Source organism: Gallinula chloropus (genome assembly GCF_964237585.1).
Source record: "Gallinula chloropus genome assembly, chromosome: 3".
In the NCBI taxonomy this organism is placed as follows: domain Eukaryota; kingdom Metazoa; phylum Chordata; class Aves; order Gruiformes; family Rallidae; genus Gallinula; species Gallinula chloropus.
Window position 1 is genome coordinate 24,488,925 of NC_140087.1, and position 23,785 is coordinate 24,512,709.

Here is a 23,785-nt window from a genome sequence, read left to right on the forward strand (position 1 = left end):
AAAAGCTGTGGATAACTCTTCTGTGAAGACATCACTGAAAAGCTGTCTTCACCACTGAAAGCATCAGCTGGTTAGTCACCCAGAGCGCACCCTCTGCAAGAGACATTCACCGATGCCATCAGCAAGTCCCAGTGCAACCCATTTACTTTATTACAGTAAGGAAGAAACACAGAGCCAAATTTTTACAAGGGTATCTAGTTCCTAAATCAAAACGTACATTGCTTGTGGGATTTGAAAGAATGCTGATTCCCACTGACTTCAAATGAGTCAGTCTGTGGGAAATCTTTAAGCGCTATGCTGCACCTAAATGCATCCCAAAGGTCATGAATAAAGGCAGACACTATTTAGAAGAGAATTCAACTCCAGCATGCCATTGTTAGTAGTTCATCAGCAGCTCTTAATAGCTGAAAGAAGTATTACATCTGCTCCAGTCAAAGAATAAATTTGGTCTCAGAGGAGGAAAAAAAGTAATATATACTATAAAAAAAAAATGCAGCCTGTGCTTGTGTGTCAAGCTCAGCCTGAGGTTAATTTTCTCTTGGAATACAAACAATTACAAATTTCTTACTGAAATTTACCCATCAGTGATTAGCAGAAAATTCCCCAATTGTCAAAACAGATTCTGCTGTCGTGTGTCACAAACACATTCTGCTGTGCAAGATGACTTCACTGACTGCTTCATATGTCTCTCTCATTCTAACAAAATGCTGTACTTCTGAGTGTGCCTGTATCACTGAATACAACCCCCCAGAAAGAAGCCATACGCAGTAAGTGGTAGGAGACTAATCTGTGCAGTGGATGTCAGGGGACCATCTCAAGCTGGGAACATATGATGAAAGATGAGAATCCCAGCAATAACTTAACCACAAATGTGCAAAATTATCATTATTGTTAAGCCATTGAGTTTTTTAGTTTCTTTGGGTATAACTTAGAAATACAACTTGCAGGCTCCTATGCAGACATATTGCTCCAAAAGGCTGGAGAGAAAAAAAGGAACAAGTTTAAAATTACTAGCACTACAGAACAGGCTTTAAACTCAGCCTTTCTCTACTGGAGGCAAAAGAAAATTAACTGCCATAGATCAGAAACTGTTACTCCCTTTACTCCTTTAATTTTATTTAAGACTAAGACAGGAAAATTTACTGAGGATAATGGTGTTAAATGATATGTTAAAGCCTTTATTTTTCACTTGATCCTTTAGGCTTTGACACAATTTGTTGCATTTTGTTGTCACTTGCCATACATACTGGTTTGTGTGTTGTGCTTATATACTTTAAAGAGCAACTAAAAAGAGAAGTTAAATTCTTATCATGGCTGTGGTGAATTCAGGAGTCATTTCTGTATGACACATCCTGTTCAGAGCTACAGAAATGCAAACTGTAGAAAAATCAGTCACAGGCCTTCTGCATTACTCCCAAAAAGCATTTATCTAGCTTCATTGATTTCTCCACTGGGGAATACATCTGCATAATGTCTGCTCATATAGATGCCTCATGATGAGTTTTGTACCTCTGCTGTATTTTAAGAGATCCTAATAATTTCATAACCCACATTTCTCCTGCCACTTCAAATACTATGTAGCATACAGTATTTGAAAGCCAACTCTAACACTCTGGTGCACTGAACAGGGAAGGTAGCATTTTAAAAGCCCGTAGCTTCTTAAACCCAATAATGCCTGGATGCCTACTATCTATCCAGGTATTTCACTGATACTGCTGGAAGATTTAGCAAATAAGTCCTGTAAAAACATCCCTTAATGTCATTTACATTATAGAAATGGATGGAAATTTACACGGGGATCAGGGCTCCTGTGCCTAGGGCACCCAAGCTAGAAGCTCTACAAGCCTCTCGGCTGTGGCAGAGCCCCAGGGAAGCTCCTGCTCCCCAGCAGAACTACAAACCACTGGGATGAGCTGGTGACTAAGTCTCTTAGACCCAAGTCTCTTGACTTGCAACTGACTTCTAATGGAAGTTATGGGTACACTACCAATCATGCAATCTGGTTATATAGACATACTGCTGGCCTACCAATGAAAGTATTTGTGAATACACTGATACATTGTTTCAAATCCCATCATTTCCTCATAAACTCAGAAACTCTCCACTAGCACAAACCATGAACAGACAGAAGAAACCTGATCTCCGGGCTATTTTGGTTTTTTCCAGACTCATCACCGTCATTTTAGTTGTAGATGTAGACCACGTTCCTGTGCTTCAGAATGAAATACTGGTTTATGGTGAAGATGTGTTATGCTTTTTTTTTTTAAGGTTTCTAATGCTGCCTTCTAATAGAGTCAAGAATCAATATCCAGAGTCAATAGGAGCTATATAACCCACCCCATTTAAACATTACTAAGCATCCAGACATAAAGAGTCTGTACTCATAATACTTCACATCACTGACATGTCTATCTTGAGAGCACAGTTATAACCATCAACTCTACTTTGCACACTACCTGCGTTACTAAATTACTCAGCATTTCTTGCTCCAGCTCATCACTTGCAACATACAACTGCTGAAATGCACAGCTCTTTCAACACAGGTCCCACTGACATTGAAACCAGACTTTTCTTTAAGTATTTGCCCTTGAATTTGGACAAGAATGACACATCAGAATAATTTCTTCTGCTACATAACAAGAACTATAATTTGGAACAGGGATTCTCCAGTCATGATGCTACAGAAGCAGTAGAGGTGATTCAGCAGCACCTGAGGGAATGGGGGGTAGGGTGTTGTGTCAAAAAAACAAAGCAACTGAGGGATGCAAGTGCTGTGTAATCACAGAAAGCATGTACAGAATTGCAAATGTCTGACAAGCCTTTTTTTTAATTATTTCACTAACAGTAAAGAAATACAGAGAAAAAGGTGGTAACACACCCCTAATTGTTCTGAGAGACAATGTGGAACAGACTAAAGGTGCTAGTTACTCTATAGTAGCAGGGTTTTTTGCTCCTATAAACAGGTAATGTGGTAGGAGGCATTTAAAAAAAAAATTCAAAACACCACTCCCTTCCCCCCCCAAAAAAAACCCACAATAGGGATAACATTTATGCCAGCTGCTAGAATCAAGAGCATCAGCTTTGAAATGGTCATCACCTCTTTGGGGTTTAAGAGAAGAGTCTGCAATAACGCATCACAATCACAGAACTTCCAGGAAACTTCTGTAAAGGCTTAAAATACTTCAAAAAACAATTTAGCATCCTAGAATTATGCACATTTGGAGGAAATTAGGAAGAAACTGTAGTAATGCAGTTGAACCCTGGTACTGCTTTACACATTTCTATGTGCCTGTCAGTGTGCATAACTGCACAATCTACAAGTGGCTGTACTGGCTCTCTGAAGATCCTGTCACTTTGCATGCCAAGGTTCTCCTCAAGCACACTGCACAGTATGCTTCTAAGCCCAGTAAACTGACACTGACAATTTCTAGTCCAAGCCTAAATGAATCCTAAAAGCAATGATGCTGAATTCCTGAAACAAAGGTGAGAGGCTAAACCTATTTTGTTATCCTATGAACTCTGTTTTAGGTGATCATTGGTGTTCTGGGGAATTCTCTCAATAGACCCATAAAACAAGAGCCATTGATTCATGAAACTTGAGCATAAGAAACCGAAGGAAAGGAAATTCCCAAATATAAAAGACAACATTAAAGTTACAAGGCAGGATTTACAGGAGAAGCACATCAGTCAAGCTCTTTAGCTTGAGAACCATCCTGAAACAAGTGACTGTACAGATTAGAAAACCTAGATCATCCTCAGTCTCCAACCAGTCTCTCCAAGGTTTCACACAGAAGCCAGAACACTCGATACTGTGTTTCTAAAAGGACGTTAATTCCTCAAAAAAATTAATTTCTGTAGCTTAATCCTGCAAGGCATATGAACAGAAGGAACACACATCTGAAAACTAAACAAATGATCCTTCTATCCACACACTAAGTCAAACACAAGTTTCTCCAAAAGAAGGTGCAAAATACTCCAGAATAAGACAAATTTCTCATGAGGCTTCTCTGTAACTTTAAGGTTTATCACCCTCAAAATATTGCGAACCTCTTCAAGGAGGAGCATCACTTTCACCTTTACAGTCTGTACTCTACAGGTCACTCCAAAAACCTTATTAATTTCCCTGGTTTTGACACCTGCACACCACTTGTCTTGCTAGTAAACTTACCAGCCACCTCTCATCTACTCCACCCTTTAAAATCAATACAATTTAAAAAGTAAACACCAGTTACAAGTCAAACAAGACATTTCTATAATCAACAAAAATATGCCCAATCCTAAAAGCTGGTATGAAGAAGTTACCCTGACACAAAGCACTTCCCTCCCTCGATGAGATGACCCAGATTACTGATTCATGCTATTTTTTTTCATTTATATTACTTTTACCTTTTTTTTTCCTAAAACACTCTGTTCAGCATTTGTGTAATTTATGTATTTGTACAATACATAATGACCATGTAAAAATCTGCACAGATAGCACATCATCCTAATTTCAATTGCCTGAAAGAGATAGGTAAGCATTCATTTTATTTCTAAACCAGACTCTTGGGTACTCTATACTCATTTAAGGCTCAGTTTTCAAAAGGAACTAAACAATTTAAAAAAAAAAGTCTACAATGACTGGATCTGCAGATCCTGTTATGTACAGAAAATACCATCTAATTAGAGATAGCAAAGGCTATGGTAACTTTTAAAACACTATGAGTATCTACTGCATAGTAGAAAGGTTTCCCTGCTATGTTTTGGCATGTCTCTAATTGCTTGACTCTGAACATTTCTGAACCGTTTAGAAATTAAGATGAGTTTAAGAGAAACATGAAATTCACCTGCAGCAGCTTAATCCAACTGGAGTGGAAAAAAAACAACTCAACAAAATAAAACAGAAAAACTGCCAAACCATAAACTCTAAGTGCCCTCTTCATGAAGGGGAAAAGGCTTTGAGATGGCTGATCAAACTCAGATACATTTTGTTCTGCAGGAAACCGGACTTGATCTTCCTCTCCTCACCCTACTCTCTCTTTAATTGGAGGAAAATGTGATAAATGTCAAAATCTCTATTTGTGTCAGACACTTTTCCAACAGTTTCTAGGGTTGATTTGACACTTGCTTCTCAATAAGCTTCCCCCCCGCCCCCCCCCCCCCCCGCCTCTTTTTTGCCTGAAACCAAGCAGAATTTAAACCATGGAAGCAGAAACACCAGAATAAGCTCATTCTTAATATTGGGTGCCTGAATGGTTCAAATATACATAGCTGAGAGCTACTCACTAATCATACGTGCTGCTAATTATGTCTCAGCATTTAAAGACCATCAGTTGACTGAAGCTGACAGAAGAAGATTATTAGTAGGCTAATCTACATTTAGAGCGGATGATGAGTATTTACATGTGAGATTAGATTTTATTTAATACCCCTTGAAGTTCTGTTTGAAGCAGTGAAAGGCACGAAGTGAACCTACAGAGATCACCAAGAGTTCAGACTATGTTATACAAAGCAGGAACAAGATATTAAGAAGGCAAGGCTTGATGATAGACAGATACGTTACACTGTAGCTCTCCCACCACCCCCAAAATCAGAGTGAATTTATACACATTACAAGAGTTGAGGTGTATTATTTTATTTCAAACAGTTCCAACCCTTCATGAAATTACACCATTCCTTACACTTGTAACTTAGCTAGACTTTGCAATGAGTCCAGTAAGACTTGACACCCTGAGTAAAGCCAATTAACTATTTCTTAATTTGGAAGTACTCTTGCTGCTGAATTCTTATTTGACATTCAGTCATGGTGTACTAGGGTTTGGGTTTTTTTGAATAATATACTGCCAAGGCACTCTCTATCTATATTGCTAGTATCATCTCTGATCACTGAAAGCACACATCAAGAAAAAGGACAAGAAGGGGGATAGGGAAGGAGTTTAAGTCACCTGCAGATGCTCCACCCCACCACCCTGTTAAGCAGTTAAAAACAAATAATCTGTGCAATAGTTATACCCTCCATGACCATTTTGGTTTTGTTTCCCTACGCTGCTCCCCATTTGCATTCTTCAGCTTACACAGCATCTATTCTTTAATGTTGCTCTGTTCCTAAACAGAGGGGCATTTTTTCACTAGCTTAAAGTTTCTGGGAAACCACTACTTCTCAAAAGTTTATATATAGAGACAGCATGTCAAAAATGCAACAGGAACAAAAAACAAAACCAGTATGAAAAACTCACAGATCCTTCTAGACCTGAGTTCAGCCTTAACAGCATACCACAGTTTGGGCATTGCAGATGGCTTCTGACTCGATGTTACAGAATATAAGTGGAGCAGACACAAACTTTGACATCTTGCCCTATTCAGCCCAGGTGTGGGATGAGACAATCATCTCTCCCAGTTCTTTATGTGCTCATGGGCTTTGCTACTGAATCAGAACAGCAAAGTATTTTTCCTGTTTTGCAATATTTTGATTAAGTTCCCACAGCTAAACAGTACTGAAAGAAAAAGCTTTTGCATTTACACAGTTTGCTCAAAAGCCATTGAAATAAGCAAGTCATATTACATAAGTGTGCAGTTATGTAGCACTATATGCCAGACGCCTACTGCCAGAATTAAAAGGGGCCCATTTCAAGACAAATCTCCCATTACAAGAACTACCTTTGTGAACTATCAGGACCCCCACTTCAGACTCTAAAAATGTAAGAGGCACAAAAACATCACAGATGATTCAACACCTTAAGCCTGGCTATGCGACAGCTTCCACAAAAGAAGCAATAGTTTTACCCACTCTGGAACACTGAAATCTGAGAGTGCTTGAAATTTTAAGTATATGGGGAATAGAGGATTTACAATGAAGCTTTATGGCTTTTTTATTTCCACCTGCGAGGACAGCTCCTCTGACTTCAGAGAGCGTTACCTTTAAAGACACAGCTCTGCAAGAGGCACAGGGAAGAAGCTGTGACTGCATGCTCCAGGGTCACCCACTCGCTGAACTGAAAGCAGCGGCCCATGAGGCAAAGCTTGCCACCTTAGGAAGAGAAGCCCTGAAAGCATGTCCATGCTGAAGAGTCTTTTGTGGAAACTGGCTACTGTACCATTAGGGTGGGGGTTTTTTGGTTAGGGTTTCAGTTTTGTTACCTTTCTCTCCCCCTTTCCAGGGGAGAGGGAAACTACAGTTTCAGACAAAACTTTTTTACACGTATTTCACACACACAAAAACCATACCACACAACAAGCTTAACATTGTAGGTCAGGGCGCCTTCCTGCTTCCACTTTAAGACAAAGAGACATTTGTTACAATAATTTTAGTGTTACAAAGTCTTTAAGTGTCGAGCAAGCAGGTCTTTTTAGTCTACATTCACACTACATATCTGTTGATAATATAAAAAAAAAAACAAAGATGGGGAAGTTTTCTGTTACTGTTTTTAAAAATGGGGGCAATTAAATCATAACACACAATCTCGGGTCACCACAGCTTCAGATGAAGCTGTTACAAGACTGGGAAAGCCGGCAAACTGGGGTCAGAGGATGCAGCACAGGGTATTCCCACCAACTGCTGCATCAGGGCACACAACTTTTCAAGCCCGTCCACCACAAACGTTTAATGCAACCAGTGCCTGCAGCACAGGCTCCCAGGCACCCACACATGGAGCGTCCCAGGCACCAGGTCAGCACAGAGGAATTGTGGAGCTACCTGGCTGGTACCAAAGCTGCTTTTCGGAGCTCCCAGGGCCTCACAGCTCCTGCCTATTCCAGCCAGAGCTCAGCGTGTTAGGAGGAACTTGCACCCCTGCACTTTGGCGGGATATTGGGAGACGCCAGCCAGGTCGCGTTTAACCCACAGGTAAAAAAATAACCAGTCAGAAGCGCTGATTCACCGGCACGCTTGCTGACAGAGCTGCTTCTCCAAAACACGCTGGTGCGGGACAAAAACAGGTCCAGACGCACTTCTGCCTCTCCACGTTAGTACCGCGGCCGCCCGAAGGGTGTCACCACAAGCCGGGGTCAGCGGGCGCACCCCGGAGCGGAGCCCCCGGAGGGCTCCGGAGCCGGAGATGACCCCGCCGCGGGGGAGGGCCGCGCCTGCTCCCGCCGCCCCGCCGTGAACCCAGGGCGGCCCGGGCCAGGGAGGTGACTGTGAACCCGGGACGCGCCGCTCCCGCCCCAGCGATCCGCCCCGGCGGGCCGCTCTCACCTGCGTTGTAGAAGCGGTCCAGCACCGCCGTCTCGCCGAAGTCCAGCTTGCCGAAGTGCAGGGTCTCCAGCGCGGCCCCCACCACCTCGCACGCCTCCCGCAGGCTCTGCAGGGCGCCGCTCTCCGCCGCCAGCAGCGGCCCCTGGCTCGCCTCGTTGATCACGTAGGTGACGGCGGTCCGCCTGCCGCCACCCTTGGTCCGCGCCGCGATGCCCGAGCCGGCGGCGGCGGCGCCGTCCTCAGCCCAGATGCTGCCGGGCGACGGCGCGGCCAAGTCGGGCAGGAGGCTGCGGGCGCCAGCGTCGGCCCCTTGCGCCCGCCTGCCGAGAACCTCCTCGCAGGGGGGGGCGCCGCCGGGAGGGCTGGGCACCGGCAAGCTGATGATCCCCTCGCTACTGTCACTCATCCCGGCGGAGGAGCAGCCGCCGCCGCCGCCGCGGCGCGTCCCGGGATCTGCTGCGCTGGCCGAGGTTAGGCGGATGCCATACTGCGCCGCCCGCCCCGGAACGGTCCCGCCGAGCTGCTGGAGGGGAGAGGCGGCCGGGCTGAAGCAAGGGTCTCTCCCTCGGGCGCTAGCGAAGGCTGCCGTAGGCGGGGAGACAAGCAAAGCCTCCTTCGGCGTCTGCCGCCAGCACCATGACGCGCCGCTCCCTTCTCCCCCGCACCTGCGGGAACTACCCGGCCAGCCGACCTGCGGCAGCTCAGACTCCTTTTCCTGCTGCCGCCCCCGGGACCTCGCTCTTCCTGCGGCCGCTTCGCTCCCGGAGCAAAATTGGTCGGCCGCGGGGAGAAACCACTTGTGGGATCGCTCTTCGGCGCCCCCGCTTTAGCCCAGCGACAGCTGCGAATCCCCTGTCGGCGCGGGCTGAGGCGGCCCCAGCGCCGGGCGCCTCCCTCCGGCCCCGCCTCCGGGCAGAGGCACCCACCCCCGGCTGCCTCGCGTCCAAGCGGGAGCCCTCGGTGGGGGAGTCAGAGGGGGGGAAGTCAAGGCGCGTCCCCGCGGGGCTGCTCCCGAGCCCCCTGCCCTCAGCCCCGGCGCGCCCTGTGAAGAGACGGCGCTCTCGCGTGCAACGACTCGGCGTGAAGCCTGGTCCTGTTAAAGGGACTTTTACCGTTCACTGCCTTTATTTTATTTTATTTTTCTCTTTAAGTGATCTACGTGATCTAACTAGCTGTTCGTGACCATTCCTGCAGCCGCTCTGTGCTCCCAAGCAGCTCCAAGTCCGCAGAAGGAGGGTTTGTGGCTGCTCTCAGGACCACCAGCCTCCTGCCTTTCAAGTGCTCCGCCTGGAAACCGGGGAACTACCCCCCTGCATGCGGACTGACGACGTCGGTTCTTCACATTCACCTGGAAATGACCAGTGGAGAACACTCGAACGCTTGACAGCAAAAGTGGCCCTTCACAGAAAAGGAAACTGGTTGGGATAGCTAGTTTACAGCCAAAAGCTGTGCTAACTCCCTGTGGTGGGCCACACAGTCAAGGGAAAATCCCGTGACATTTGAGATAATACATAATGTGAAGTGTGAACACCCCAAACTCTCAGAGTATTTGCAGGCCAAGAGTGAATCTCTAATTCAAAATGGAGTTGAAAACGAAACGACGTTGAGAGGTTCTGCAGTCTGTTTTTGAACATAAATGCTGTGAAACTGGTTTTTTCTTTCTCAATTTTATTAGGGTTTTCTGTTAAGTACAGGAGAAAAGGAGGAAATCAGTACTCTACATATTTATAGTTAAGTTTATATGCCCATCCTGTTAAAATTGATCTTGTTAGGACTAATCAACTTGTTGGCACAAAGCCTGCTCCTGTATCATTGTTTTCCATTACTTCTGTAGACAGAGGATCAATTCTGGAATAATTAAAAAAATTAGTCACAGCAGTCCCTTCAGTAGCTCTGTTTGCTTTTGTGTTGAGCAGTCCCCTTTTCTCGATGAGATACGCCTGGCATTTGCTTCTGCTGATAAGAAACGGGTAAATGGGGTGGGAAGATGACAAGCAAACTGAAGACTAATTTATAGGGAAAAGTTAATATTTGCTAATCTGCCAGATACAGTAGGTTATTGTTTCTTGCTACAGTCTGACTGGCAATCAGTGTTTTTCTAAATAATGTCATTTTCCACAAAATGCAGAATCGGTGTTAATCCACTCAGCACTGCAGTTACATCACCTTACAGGAAGCAAGAACAATATGTCTCTGTTGTTCTCGAGAACAGCCCGTGTTTGTCAAGTGCAGAAGGAAGTCATGGGCTGAAAGGAGAGGGAAGCAGCATGCTATTCCACTTAGCATTACTGAATTGGGAGGCTTCCTTCATTATTAGCACTGTGTCTATTCCAAGTGCAAGTGAGTTTTTCTATAGGTTTAGCTGGGAGTGAGGTTGGGCCCTAAACTGGGGGGGGGGGGAGAGAAAAAAAAAAAGAACCACAATGCTGTTGAATCTGAAATAATAAACACAAATTGCTCACTTTTTCATAAAATTAAAACGTATCTTTTAATCTGTTAACTCTTTGAAGTGAATGAACAGACATTTAGAAGCTCTTGTGCCTTAATGTTTCATTAGGAGATAATAATTCCAAGGATTTTTTAAAAAAACAAAGTAACACCCCATTTGTTATCAGAAGTACACTTGTCCACTTGTTTCTCAAGTGCTGTAAAATTAACATCTTTAGCACCAGGTTGTTTGCATATAATCACTATTCATTATCACCTTGTTCCAGCCCTGTTGTGGATGGGGTTTTTTAAGACAAAAACTTGTAAAAAGCAGGTAGCTGTAAATTTGTTGAAATATCAACCCTCTCTTCAATTATGTTTTTACAGCTATATACCACTGGCCTCTAGACTTAGTCATAATTATAATTTTAACACCTGATAATTTGCCATCTTAATTAGTTGCAAATCTAAATGTAATTTTTGATGAGTGACAAACTGCATATGGCAGATGCCATAGGCTTGATTTAGCCTCTCAAACTAGTGCAAACAAGATGCCAACTTCAAAAAAAGGTAGTTCTAATGTATCCTGATTTATAGAGGTTAAATTTAAACATATGTGCATTTGACAAATTACATTTTTTATATATTATGGCCATCAGTGTCCAGCAGAGGGAGAAAAATTATTCTAAACTAATCTGCATTTTGAAATCTGGTGGTCCTGATGGAAGTCATAGAAGGGATTAAAATACATAACTAGGGATGCTGGTTTTAAAATGGATGCTAAATTTCATCCATCAATACTTTAAGGCCCTCTTATTTAACTACAGGATCGTACATAGAACTAAGAGCTTGGACATGAGCAAGACAAAGAGGTTTACAGGAGTAAAGTCAAATGGGCTTCAATTAGAGGTGTAAAAATAATAAAAAAAGAAATTTACAAACACAAAACACAAACACAAAATTTACAAACACAAACATCCAAATGAGATCTTGAAAGTACACAAACTGATGCAATTTCTATAAGCTTGAGACCAAAACTCTCATATGCAGTAGAAATTATAAACTGAAATAAAAAACTTGTTTCTGAAAATTGTCCTAAAATGTTAGCCTAAGCATATCACTGTGGACAATCAGAAGTAGCCCTTACATTCCACAGAGAGAGGGCAATATTTTCTTATGAGGCAGTCAGCTGCCAATGTTTAAGATGAGGTAAATCTTTGATTACACTGAACATTTAAAGCAATATTTCAGTACAAAGGGGCAAGTAGAGACTGGTGGCCATTGTGTAGGGATGCCACTGATCAGTAATAACCTGAGGAAGCCGCTTACCAAACTGTGGCATGGTGCACACATAGAGCAGTGAGCAAAAACTGACGCAGCAGTGTGGATACATCATGGGGGACGGATATTTCATCAGCCTGGACCGTCGCTGGAGGATGATGAAGAATGAGCACTGTTCTTGCTCCATACCCCTTTTGCCCACAACAATTCTCATGCTTCTTGCTAAATGTCCTCATAGAAATCTTCCTCTGCTCAAGCGTCTTTCCCTCTTACTTCCTTTGTTCTTTTAAACTGCTAGAAACCTCTCTGTCCTGTGTCTCCCTTCCAACCTCCACAGCCCTGACTTTCCTCATGAGAGGAGGGGAGCCTTTCCCCTTTGCATTCATTCCTGCAGCTCCCTCGGTTACTTCGATTTTGTTTATTTTCAGTCGTTGGCAGTTTTGCAATCTGAGCCTTGGGACACTCAGTGCTTTTCTTAAAGCTTCAACTCACACAGCTTTACGACTGCGTGGGTATTTCAGCTGGAAACAACTCTCCGTTTCTTTCAGTCAGTAAACATTCACTATGCTGAGTATTTTCAGGGTTTTAAGCCAACTGCCCTTGCACGTGAGGGAATAGCTCACAACCTACTTTCTCTAGTAGAAAAGCTTTTTTCATAACTTCTTTAAATATTTGGACTGACATTTATTTCTGCTGACCTGTCAGATTTTGGTTTGGCTCTTTTTTTTCATGATTGGTGTAAAGAGCAGCGATGGTTACCAGCTCAACTCACACCTAAGCTAGCTGCCAGCTTGTGAGCTGGGGAAATGAGGGACGTGTTTTTAACAGAGCAGAGCTCGCTGGACAGAAAGGGTAGAGAACTGGGTGTGGAGGGACTGCTGTAAGCATCTCAGTCACCAATCGCAATACTAACGACTGTGAGTAGAGCTCAGAGAGGTGACCGCAGCATAAATATAGCCTAAAAGTTACATTACTAAGCAGCTTTACTTACTTATTTATGTATTTATTTATTTATTTATTTAAATGTCACCGAAGTGATACCGGGTTAGGAAACGACTCATCACATTGTAGTTGGAGATTTTTTTTCCTAAAGGAGGACGCTCACTTTTTGCGTGGAACGTGGGTGCCATCTACAGCTCGGTGTGAGGTACGCCTGCTTAGTGAAAGAGCTGGCTGGCGGGTTTCAACAGCTGCCTAGAAAACGCCACTACGATCGATGATCCTTTGAGTTTCTTGAACTTACTCGGCTACCCAGGGGCTGAGGAGGTAAAACAGTCACGTTTAGCTGCTTTGTTGAGGCTTTCTCTCTTTGCTTGTAAAATAGCTTTTGCTTCTTTAGTTGCTATTGTTTCTGCCTCAAAATATTCCTATGTAAATACTTCCACTCAGTGTTATTTTTGCCTCCTGCTTCAAAGGATCTTCAAAACCTGAATTCACAAGCTCCTCTGCAGGAAAAAAAAAAAAAAAAAAAACAAACAAAAAAAACACCAACAACCAAAAACCCAAAATGTTTTGTGAACTAGCTCTTCTCACAGGACTTCCTTGTAACCTTTTATCCGCTTCTTGATCTTTATGTGTATGAAAATTATTTTAATCCATCTTTAAAACAAAGCTGGGCCAGTGATAAGAGCTGCTTCCTGCTTGCGTAAGCTCTTGGCGGAATTTCACTCATTACAAAAGATCAACCAGAGCTGAAAAGGCACTTCATGAAACTTCCCCCATACTCAGAAATATCAGTGACAGATGGTCCGTGGAATAGCTGGACTTGACACCATCAAGCCCTTGACTCCCAAACACCACCTCACAAATAGCTGTGTCCAAATGTACTTTCCCCACCGCTGTGTTGCTATTGGCATCCCAGTCACAAGGGGCAATGACTTTAACAACCCTCCCTCAGGAAACTACCTCGGAACTTGCATTTTGGGAAGATGCGTCGATTTAAAAAGATTCCACAGAGCCTAAAACTGGCAGAATTTAGCCTGGATTCAGTAAGGCTTTTAACTCATTGCCCCATGGCTAAAGAATCTGATTTCACATTATGTCTGTCAATAAGCCCTTACCTTGCCACTTATGAGGCTTTGTGAGCTGCTGTGATACTGCAAAGGATACATCAAATTGAGCTCCACTTGCACTGAATTTGGATTTACTTTATTCTAAAATCCTGGAGGGTGTTTGATAAATGTATTTGTTTCCATTTTTACCATGAGATCAAAGAATTACTAGGACCGTCTAATCCAGTGATCTGCATTTGAGTGCCAGTTTAAGCAACTAATACTATTTTACAATAGATTTTGTAGTCAAGGTTTAGTCAAGGCTGAGTAGTAGGAGTATGTAACTATCCTCCAAGCTCCTTGATATTACCTTATTTAAATAATTTGCCTTTACTCTACCTTCCTAATGTATAAAATAATACTTTTGTATTTTTCTCTCTACACACATATACGTGTCATCGGGTATGAAGGGTAGTCCCTGTGTCCTGTATATCCACACAGAATAGATTGTAACAAAAGTTGCAGCTGCTGCTCTGCAAAAATAATTTCCTAAGCCTGAACCCCTTGCATGCTTCCTTTCAAAGGCAAAATTCACATGGACTTACAAAGAAGCTGTCAAGGGTGTAAGAAAACTTGGTTTTGTTTGTTCATAAAGGGACCTCCATAAAGCATAATTGCATCAAAAGAAGAATCATACCTAGATCTATTGAAGAAATCACATTATGAAACTGGAATACTTTTTTGAAAGGATAACCAGCAGGTAACATAAAACAATTGAAACATCTCATGTGCAAGCTGGGCACACGCAGCACATGACTAACATGGCACGTAAGAGTACGCTATGTCTGTGGGAGTTGGAAGCAATCCCCTCACTGGAAGGTGAATTTGCTAATTGTTTATCATGAGTCAAGGGCAGCGAGAGGTCAGAAGCCTGGTCTAGGCCGTAAGACCTTTATAATTACAATTCAAAGGCCTTGCAGTACCACACCATACATCTCCCAGTAGGCCTTCCGAAGCCTCCTGCAGCTTTCCTCTCCAGGGGTCAGAGGACAAGGCCGCACCAGCCCAGAGAGGCCGAAAGCAGAGTCAGCTGGACAGGCACCCAGGGCCAGCAGCAGTTCCCCTGGATCTGGAGGGGGTAGCTAAGGCGGCAGCAACACCCTCTCCAGCCGCACCCGCCGGTGCAGACCAGAGGTAGGGGCTCAGCACTGCCCGCTACCTCAACAACACACCGCGCCGCCCCCCCGCCACCATCAAAGATGGCGGCGACACTACAGCTTCGGCCCCGCCCGCCGGGCGGGGCGTTTCCGGTGGGGCCGCGCGCGCGGCGGTTCCGCCGCGGTTCCTCCACGCCGGCGGGGGTTATGGGCACGGCGAGAGGCGGCCGCGGCGTCCTGCGGCTGCCGGGGCTGCACGGCTACGCGGCGGAATTCTCGCCGTACTGGCCAGGGCGCGTGGCCTGCGCGGCCGCGCAGTACTATGGCATCGCAGGTGCGGGCGGGGCTTCCGCGGCGGAGGGGCGGGGAGGGGGGGGGGTCACACACAACCGGTAGCGTACGTTCCCGGTGGCGGCGTGTCGTGGGGGCTCTGCTTGCGGCTGGAAGCCTGGGTGCCCGCAGCGCTATCCTGCGTCCGTAAAAGCCTTGCGGGATTTCCCTTCCGCTTGGCTCTGTTCCGGCGCGGCTGCCCCTCCAGTGCGGCGTTCAGTTCTGGGCCCCTCACTGCAAGAAGGACACTGAGGTGCTGGTCCAGAGAAGGGCAGCCAGGCTGGTGAGGGGGCTGGAGAGTAAACCGTACGAGGAGCGGCTGAGGGAGCTGGGGGTGTATAGCCTGGAAAAGAGGAGGCTGAGGGGAGACCTTATCACCACCTACAACTGCCTGAGAGGAGGTTGTAGAGAGATGGGTGTTAGTCTCTTCAGACAGGTGATAGAACGAGGGGCAGTGAGCTCAAGCTCTGCACCAGGGCAGATTCAGATTAGACATTGGGAACAACATAAGACATTTCTTCTCTGAAAGGGTTGTCGGGCACTGGAACAGGCTGCCCAGGGAGGCCGTTCAGTCACCATCCCTGGGTATATTTAAAGTATGGGTAGGTGAGGGGCTCGGGTTTATTAGAGGCCAGGACCAGTTGGACTCGATGATCTCAAAGGTCTTTTCCAACCTAGTGATGCTGTGTTTTCTGCAGCCGGGCTGGGGTTATTGTCAGAGCAGGCTGCAAGCCCGGTGCTTGCCCCAGGGGCACCCTGCTGGCAAAAATACAAACTCACTGCTTGTATTCTCAGAGAAGTACTGATCTTAATAGAGCTGGGAATAAATATAATGGCAGAGAAATACACATTGTGACTGAGATGTCTGAAAATGTTTTCTCCTTAAAGTGGGACTTGTATGTAATCTCAGTTCCTGGGTGCTTGGGCAGGCCCTTGGCAACTGGCTGAGGAGACCAGCTGAGCTGCCCTCCCCTAGGGTAGGCATCTTTCCCCTTCCAGTCTGTCTACTGCTCCTGAAAGGTTCCCTTTTCAATAAAGTTTCTAAACACTGAATTACTTAAGCAGTATCCCAGTTGTATGGGAGAGCAGTATTCATGTGTGTTTCCTCAGAACTGAATTACTTGTTTAATTTCTGTTGTTCTGGTGAGTTATGTTTGTATTACTAGATTAATAATACAAAGGGGACAGGGAGTGTTATGTCTCCTATGTTATTACAAACATAAAAAGAAACCCACTACTAGTATGTCTGTAACACAAGCCTTGTGTGGAAAACATGCTTTCAAGATTTGTGAGTTTTATGTTCTTCAACCTCACTTACTGGAGTTAAAAAAAAAACCCTAAAAAAATCCACAAAAAAATCTGGTGTAAATTAATTACTGTTTTAGAGAACACCAGACAAGAAAGTATTTATTTATGCAGTTAATTGTTTGGCCTCTTAGTTGTTCAGATGCCCTTTGTGTTTTCACACAGAATAACAGTAGTTCCCTTTGGCATAGGGGAGCTAGTTGTGATGTTTTGTTTTGCTGGTTTAGGTTGTGGAACTCTGGCAGTGCTGGAACAAAATGAAGCTGGGATTGTTCTGCTCCGGAGGTAACGTAAGTTTATGCTTTGTTTTTGGGTTGTTTTTTTTTCAAGAGAAAAACTTAGGTATCTGAGAGTACAAGACACAACCCAAATATTTAGGGTTATCATTAGAAATAAATTATTAGCAATAAACAATATTGAATCTCTGCTATAAGTATCTACTAAGTACATATCATTGTGTTTATGTACAAATATATAGACTTTATTATAGGAAGTAATCCGGATTGCATCCTTTCAGTAGCGTAAAACATTTTATAGAAAAATGACATGTAAATTAAAGGCAGCCTCTCTGCCCTTGCTTAAAATTAAGAGGTTTAGCTTTTTACAAGCAGCACATTGCCACCTAACTTTATGCCCTTATGCTTGACTGAAAATAGAGCAGGAAGCAGCATAAAGTCATAGAGGTCTTTCCTAAGAGATCTAAAATTCTAGAAGCTTGAGAGAATTTTGGTTTGTGTTCTGGATGGAAGGAGGAATAAGGTTAGGAAGGAGGAGGTTTAGTACCTGACTGTCATTGACTTATTTTTTTTAAAAATAAAGTTTTGAAGCAGCATTTGTTTAGGTTAAGAAGACCGAAGTAGACATGCTTAACAAATAGTTAATCATATTCAGGTACATTGTTTTTAATTCATAATTACTAAGCAAGGCTCTTTGAAGCTGTTCAACATGCTTAGTTCTGCTAAGCGCTCTGTTCTAGCACTGCTCATTTCTACATTTCCAGTGACTCCGCTTATTTTGTGGTAGAAAGTCTGTAACTTCCAGAGCCATAAACTGTGTCACTTTCTCTACTGAAACTTTCTCTGTGTGTCTTTCCCTCATCATTACTCCAGGGTGCCATGAAGTTTAACCTTAGCTTAGCTGAACCTTCAGTGGAAAGGGGGTAAATAAATTCATATTTGCCATCAGATAACAGCATGGTCATTGATAGTTGTTGCAGAGCAACTAATACATGGTACCAGATCCCATATGATGAATTGTTGGTGTGTTGAAAGCCCTTTTAAGGGAGTGTAGAGGTCTTTAATGTGTTCATCACTGTCTTTCTGTCGTTTTTTCATTGTGACTCAGCTTGCTAATGGTGGTGTGAATTGGATAGAGCTCTCCCAATACAAATAGTTTTATTTCTTTGTTTACCATAGTTGTTAAAGACAGAGGGCTCCTACCTCTGTAGCAACATCCTGGAGAAACTGTAGATGAGGCTGAATGTGGTAACCCTGTTTCTGATTGCCTGGCAAGTTTAAGACTGCAATCAGATTTCATTCTCTCTCGTTCTGTGTGTGGAAGGTCCTTGGCTCATTTATGCTTTAGCTTAATTAACTTATTCTGGCATACAACTGTAAAAGTTGACATTATAACAAGTATTTAATTTGTAAGCAGCTTTACTAGAAATTGAAATATATAAAAGTGCTGTTTAGAATGGTAAAGAGGCTGATTTAAAGAAATACTGTCTTTGCCTGTCACCAGTCCAGACTTCTGTGTTGTGCTTTCTCACGGACAAGCATCTTCATTGTTCTGGTTTAGTTTTGACTGGAATGATGGCCTGTTTGACGTGACCTGGAGTGAGAACAACGAACATGTGTTGATCACTTGTAGTGGAGATGGATCTCTGCAGATCTGGGATACAGCTAAAACTAAAGGTCCACTGCAAGTCTATAAAGAACACACTCAGGAGGTAAACCAGGCAAACTTTAAAAATTTAATGGACAATTTAATGTTTGAATTATGGAAAGACTTACTTATGGACTATAACCAAAGCTGTGTTTTGTTGTCTTGTTTTTAACTTTGGGTCCGTGGTTTGAATTTACAACATTATTCTGAATATAAAGTGAATTACCTGTTGTACATATTCGTCTGTACATTCCTACACTGTAGTAGATACAGCTTAATTACTGAAGTCACACTATGTCCAGAAATAGTGTTTGTTGTTTCTTACAGGCTAGGTAATCATTGTGTTGCATGAAAGTAATGCAATCATTCCGTGATTTTTAGAGAGCATGATTGCTAAATCAGACAGCTGATCTATATACAACAGTGTTATCCTGGGGATATAGAGTGATATGCATTATGTGGATCGTTAGGACTTCTGTTGTACCTGGGAACTGCTTATCCTTTTCCATGCTAACACCTGTGAGATCCTACTGAAATAACAGTAGTCAGATCTTGGGACAGCAATCTTTTTTTTTAGCCTTGCTTTGATAGCGTTGTGTTAGGTTTTGTTGGACTTGGTTTCTTTATGCAGTGCAGTATGGGTGGAGAAAAATACTATAATCATGATCATAAATGTATTGGCATATTTTGAAGACATTTATGCTTTAGTATATTTATCTTCCCCCAAGTGAATTTTCTACTCAGTTTCCCCCCCATCCCCCCCCGCTTTTCTTCTAACGTTCTGCTTGCTTCTGTCAAGTCTTTGAACTTTAGATGCTATCAGTTTTAGGCTGAACTACTGACATGTTGTCTAAATAACATAAATCTGAATGAAATAACCTAGTGGATATGTGGTCAGTGAAAATGATGGAGTAAATCCAGTTTTGTATTCATAAAGACCTGAAGATTTTTTCAGATACAAAGCACAAAGCTAAAAACTGAGTGATTGCAGCAACATGATAGTCAATCTTCTGTACTGTATTTCTTTATAATTTTGCTACTGTGGTTTAATATATATGCTACGTGAAGAATTTTGAAAGACGAGTTTGTAGTTGTGATCAGGTTTTTATGATAGAGTTAAGGGCTTGTGGCAGTAACAGAAAGATGTAGCCAAAGCGTAATACCTTTGTGTGTGTGTGTCTATCATTTTCTCATAGGCATTCTGTCCATAAGTTTATTTTGGTTCTCCTGTACCATCTGTTGTTTGTGAAGGAAACATTTCTGTGTCCAAGTTTTAGTTTAGCAGGTACCACGGGGAGGTGGATGCATTCAACCATGAGTGAGAAAGACAGTATAGGAAACATGGGCCAAGTGTTTATTGTGACATACAAAAAGGTTATATTGATTCTTTATAAATATGCATTTAGAGAATAGATCTCAGAGGGAACATACCTAATAGTTTGTCATAAACACTGGCAGACAGTGCTCTTTAAAAATTACTGACTACCTTCCTAATCCTTAATCCCTGTCTGACATTTCTAATGTCAATTTTGTCACTGCATTTTATGCTATTTCTGCTGCAAGATTGACAAGGAGGATCTGTTTCTTGTTTCCTAAATGAGATCATTGTCCCTCGTCAAAAAGAATGTGCGTTTTAAATTTAAAAGCACATCTTTACTATCGAAGGACAATGAGTTTTATTTCAGCACTAACCAACTGCTGAATCTCATGAATAAATTAGTGTAATTTACTTTGGTTTTGATGAAGTCTCACTGGAATGTGAGACAATAGAATGCTTGAATTAAATTTGTCTTGTAAAGTGAGCCTGAACAGTTATTTGAACTATTTTTATGGGGTTTACATATTATTTTTCCCCCCATCATATTTTCATCTTGCCCAAGGCATTTCTTGCTGCTCTTTAGGCATAAACTGGTATTAATGTATTTTATGATTGAAGGTAAAGCACTACAAGATTAACAACTAGGGTTTATGCTGTGCTGTTAGTCTCTCCCAGTTGCCTAATGCAGCTTCTATTGAAGCGCCTGTAAATTTATGTTGGGTGACAGCATGGATAGGAAAGAAGAATAAAAGTGAACCTTGATGGGTTCTCCACACCTTTTTCTTTTCATTCTCTTCCCGTTACCTGGACTCATCCCGTGCCAAATGGAAAATAGCTCTTGCTGTTTCTGTGCCTGTTGTCAGTTCTGTGTGTAGTTCTTGTCCGAAGGAGGATTTGCTGGTGTCCCGTTGCTTCCAGTGCAGCTGCTGCGTGCTGGGCAGCCCCAGCCACTTCTCCTGCCTGTGCCCAGGTTGTCACAGCACCTGTCCAGCGCATCGGTGCGCTGAGAGCTCGCAAGCGAGCGGCCAGGCATACACACCCTTCGCCTGACCTGTGCAGGCATTCCAATACATCCCAAATACGTGGGGCTAAGTGAATTGTGTGACATGGGTGTGCATTTCTCAGAGACACATTTCTTCCTGGGAAACCTTGGAGATGAACAATGGCAGCACACACTTCAACTGAGCTGACTGTTGTTTGTGTGGAAGAAGAGGCGTTCTATGTAGCAGTACGTTTAGGGGCTTTTCCAAACAGCAACAGCTTAGTAGTAGAACACAGGACATCATACAGATTCAGGGGGGGAAGATATTTGTTTGAGGATATGTATGATAAAAAAAAAGTGTCATACGCCTGGAAAATGTGAAACCCAGGAGTATTTCATGGCACACATTTCTTAGGAGATTTAGAGATGATAAGCATTTATTGTTAGTCAGCTAGAACATCGAAGTCAATTCACATAATGAGGTCTGAAGAGAGATTAACATTGCTAGCAATTAGAAACTGTAGATACTTGAATAAAATTGGCTCAGAGATTGAATAAGATTGGCTCAGTCTGAATTATGGCTTTTTACAGTGATAGAAACTTCTGCTTGTGGTAGGTCTATGGGATTATTTTACGATTCTTCATTTTTCTTCTTCTCCCCCTTCCTTCAACTTGGCCCATCTTTACTTTTTTGGATACTTTTCTGAGCATGTATGTACCTTTAGTGCCAGACTGAGATGTTAAATTTAATTTTTGTTCAGGTGAATGGTATTGTTGACAGCTTTGTGGTGCTTGACTGGTGTGGGTTTTCGGCTGATTATAATGCAATCTGCAAATCCAAGTCTATTTTCTGAAGCTTTGGCTAGCTAAAATCTCAGTTTGTGTTCTAATGCTCTTTCTAAACTAGGCTTTTACTTTGTTTATAGGCATATAGTGTTGATTGGAGCCAAACTAGAGGAGAGCAGCTAGTGGTGTCTGGTTCATGGGATCAAACAGCCAAGCTGGTATGTTGATATAAAGGTGAAAAATATCATTTGTTTTGGATCTAATAGTTCCTTGTGTTAAGAAACTGCATTAATTCATTTTTATTCTTTATTTTTACAACGAGGCTGAAATCCTGTTTTAACTGAGATGTTGCTTTATCCCTCAGTTGATGTCAGTTTAAGTATACAAATGCTTTTCATGATGCATAGTAAAAAGAAGTTAATTACTCCTTTCTGTATGTATAAAGCTTTTTTATGTATGAAAGCCTTTCCCTCCTTATTGAATGTGTACTTCAACAGTTTTCTTTTTACTTCATTCAGTGGGATCCAGCTGTGGGGAAGTCATTATGCACTTTTAAAGGCCACGAAGGGGTCGTTTACAGCACTATATGGTCTCCACACATCCCAGGTTGTTTTGCATCTGCCTCAGGTAAACATGATTGATGGTGAAGGGGTGCTCACAGCAAAACAAACCCTCTGTGTTAGTGGATTAGTTCTGCACTTTGTCCAGCAGGTGGTAGTGTGTGTCATACATAAAACAGGAGGAAGGAAAGATAAATGTATCATTGCTGCTGAATTTGTAGGTTTTGTTGCGATCTGTAAATCATCCTCTTGGCCATTTAAACAAGGATCAGCAGTTTTCTAGCACTCACTTCAGTGACCTTGTGGAGGTTTTTTCTGTTACTTTATGTAGCTCTCTTCCGTTCATCTCCCTCTTGTTACTGACCATTAAATCATGTTACATGCTTCATGTTGTGTTCTGGTTTACATTTTTGTTTGAATTATCTCAAGTGTCAGTAGACCATCAGCTCTGAGAGATACACAGTCAGTTCCCGTTGAACTGCTTCAAGTACTGCTGGAGATCTCGGTGCCTTGATCTTTGGGAAGGGTAATCATTGAGTTTACTTCTCTGCCTTGGCCAGTGCTGTGAATCTTGTTGGTCAATGTAATCATAATTGAGTCGGGTGTACCTAGAGGCACAGAGACTGTGTGGTGAGGCAGCAGTTTTCCAAACACTAGTCCTGCTCCAGAGGCACAGGGAGAGCTCTGGAGTGAGACCCAGAGCCTCGCTGGTGACTGACGGGGCCAGGGATGCTGAGTCTCACAGTTTGCTTGGGAAATAGAGGGGCAGTAGGACACTGCCTTAGTACAAATATTGGTATATTAACTCCAGTGGCTGAAATTTCTCTGATTTCAGGTCTGTTGAACTTCTGTACTGATTTAAATGGAAATTGTTCAGCTCTTAGATTGAGAGGGTAGGCAAGTATAAATATGTTTTCCTGTTACTGAAGTAAGTACACACAGGTACTTGTCTTCCCTATTCTGTGGAGAGTTTGATGAAAAAGTGCACATGGCTTTAATAAAATTTCAATCTGAGTAGTTCCATCTGACTTGGCTTGTGGAGTTGAACTAGAATGACTTAAGAAGTTACATGTATTTGTTCTAACATAGTGGTACTTGAAAGCCAGATGTTCGTGCACAGATACTTCCACCTTATTTGAAGATTCATTGAGGTAACAATCAGGTACCTGTGCAATAGGATGTGCAGAAACTTACAGGATTGAGCCCTGTATGCTGTATGAACAGTTCTTCTTAAATGCAGCTGTATACTACAGGATACTAGTTAAGTACCATTCCATCAAAGGTAAGTGGAGAAAACAGTGCTTAGTGTTTTTTTGCAACTTCTGGGGGAAGTTAGGATCTCTCTAAAGCCCTACTCAGAAGCCTCCCCTCCATGGTAGCTTCATTCATACAAAATTTCTGACATTCTAGATGTACAAATGGGCTTTACTGATCCAACTAGTTATTTCAAAATTGAGTCTTTAGGCTGTGAAGCCAAACTCCTTTCTAATACATTGCCACTTGAACAGTTTTGGGAAACATTGATTATTCGGTGCTGTATGTGGTGATAAGTAAAGCGGATACAGCAACATACATTGATCTGTTCCTTGGG

The 23,785-nt window shown here is 42.8% G+C and overlaps 2 protein-coding genes across 2 annotated transcripts in view; one reads left to right on the plus strand and one right to left on the minus strand.

Annotated features, from left to right (window-relative positions):
* MAP3K5 (mitogen-activated protein kinase kinase kinase 5) overlaps window positions 1–8,579 on the minus strand; it is a gene marked incomplete at its 5' end in the record, with an annotated part of 109,723 nt that extends 101,144 nt beyond the window's left edge. The window contains one exon of the mRNA XM_084260968.1: window positions 8,174–8,579. Within this exon, the coding sequence (XP_084117094.1) occupies window positions 8,174–8,579 (406 nt within the window). The remainder of the gene's footprint in view (window positions 1–8,173) is intronic.
* Window positions 8,580–15,236: 6,657 nt separating this feature from the next.
* The window catches only part of PEX7 (peroxisomal biogenesis factor 7), a gene marked incomplete at its 5' end in the record, with an annotated part of 43,442 nt that continues 34,893 nt past the window's right edge, over window positions 15,237–23,785 (plus strand). The window contains 5 exons of the mRNA XM_084262101.1: window positions 15,237–15,363; window positions 16,892–16,949; window positions 18,462–18,612; window positions 21,775–21,852; window positions 22,153–22,261. Of these exons, the coding sequence (XP_084118227.1) occupies window positions 15,237–15,363; window positions 16,892–16,949; window positions 18,462–18,612; window positions 21,775–21,852; window positions 22,153–22,261 (523 nt within the window). The remainder of the gene's footprint in view (window positions 15,364–16,891; window positions 16,950–18,461; window positions 18,613–21,774; window positions 21,853–22,152; window positions 22,262–23,785) is intronic.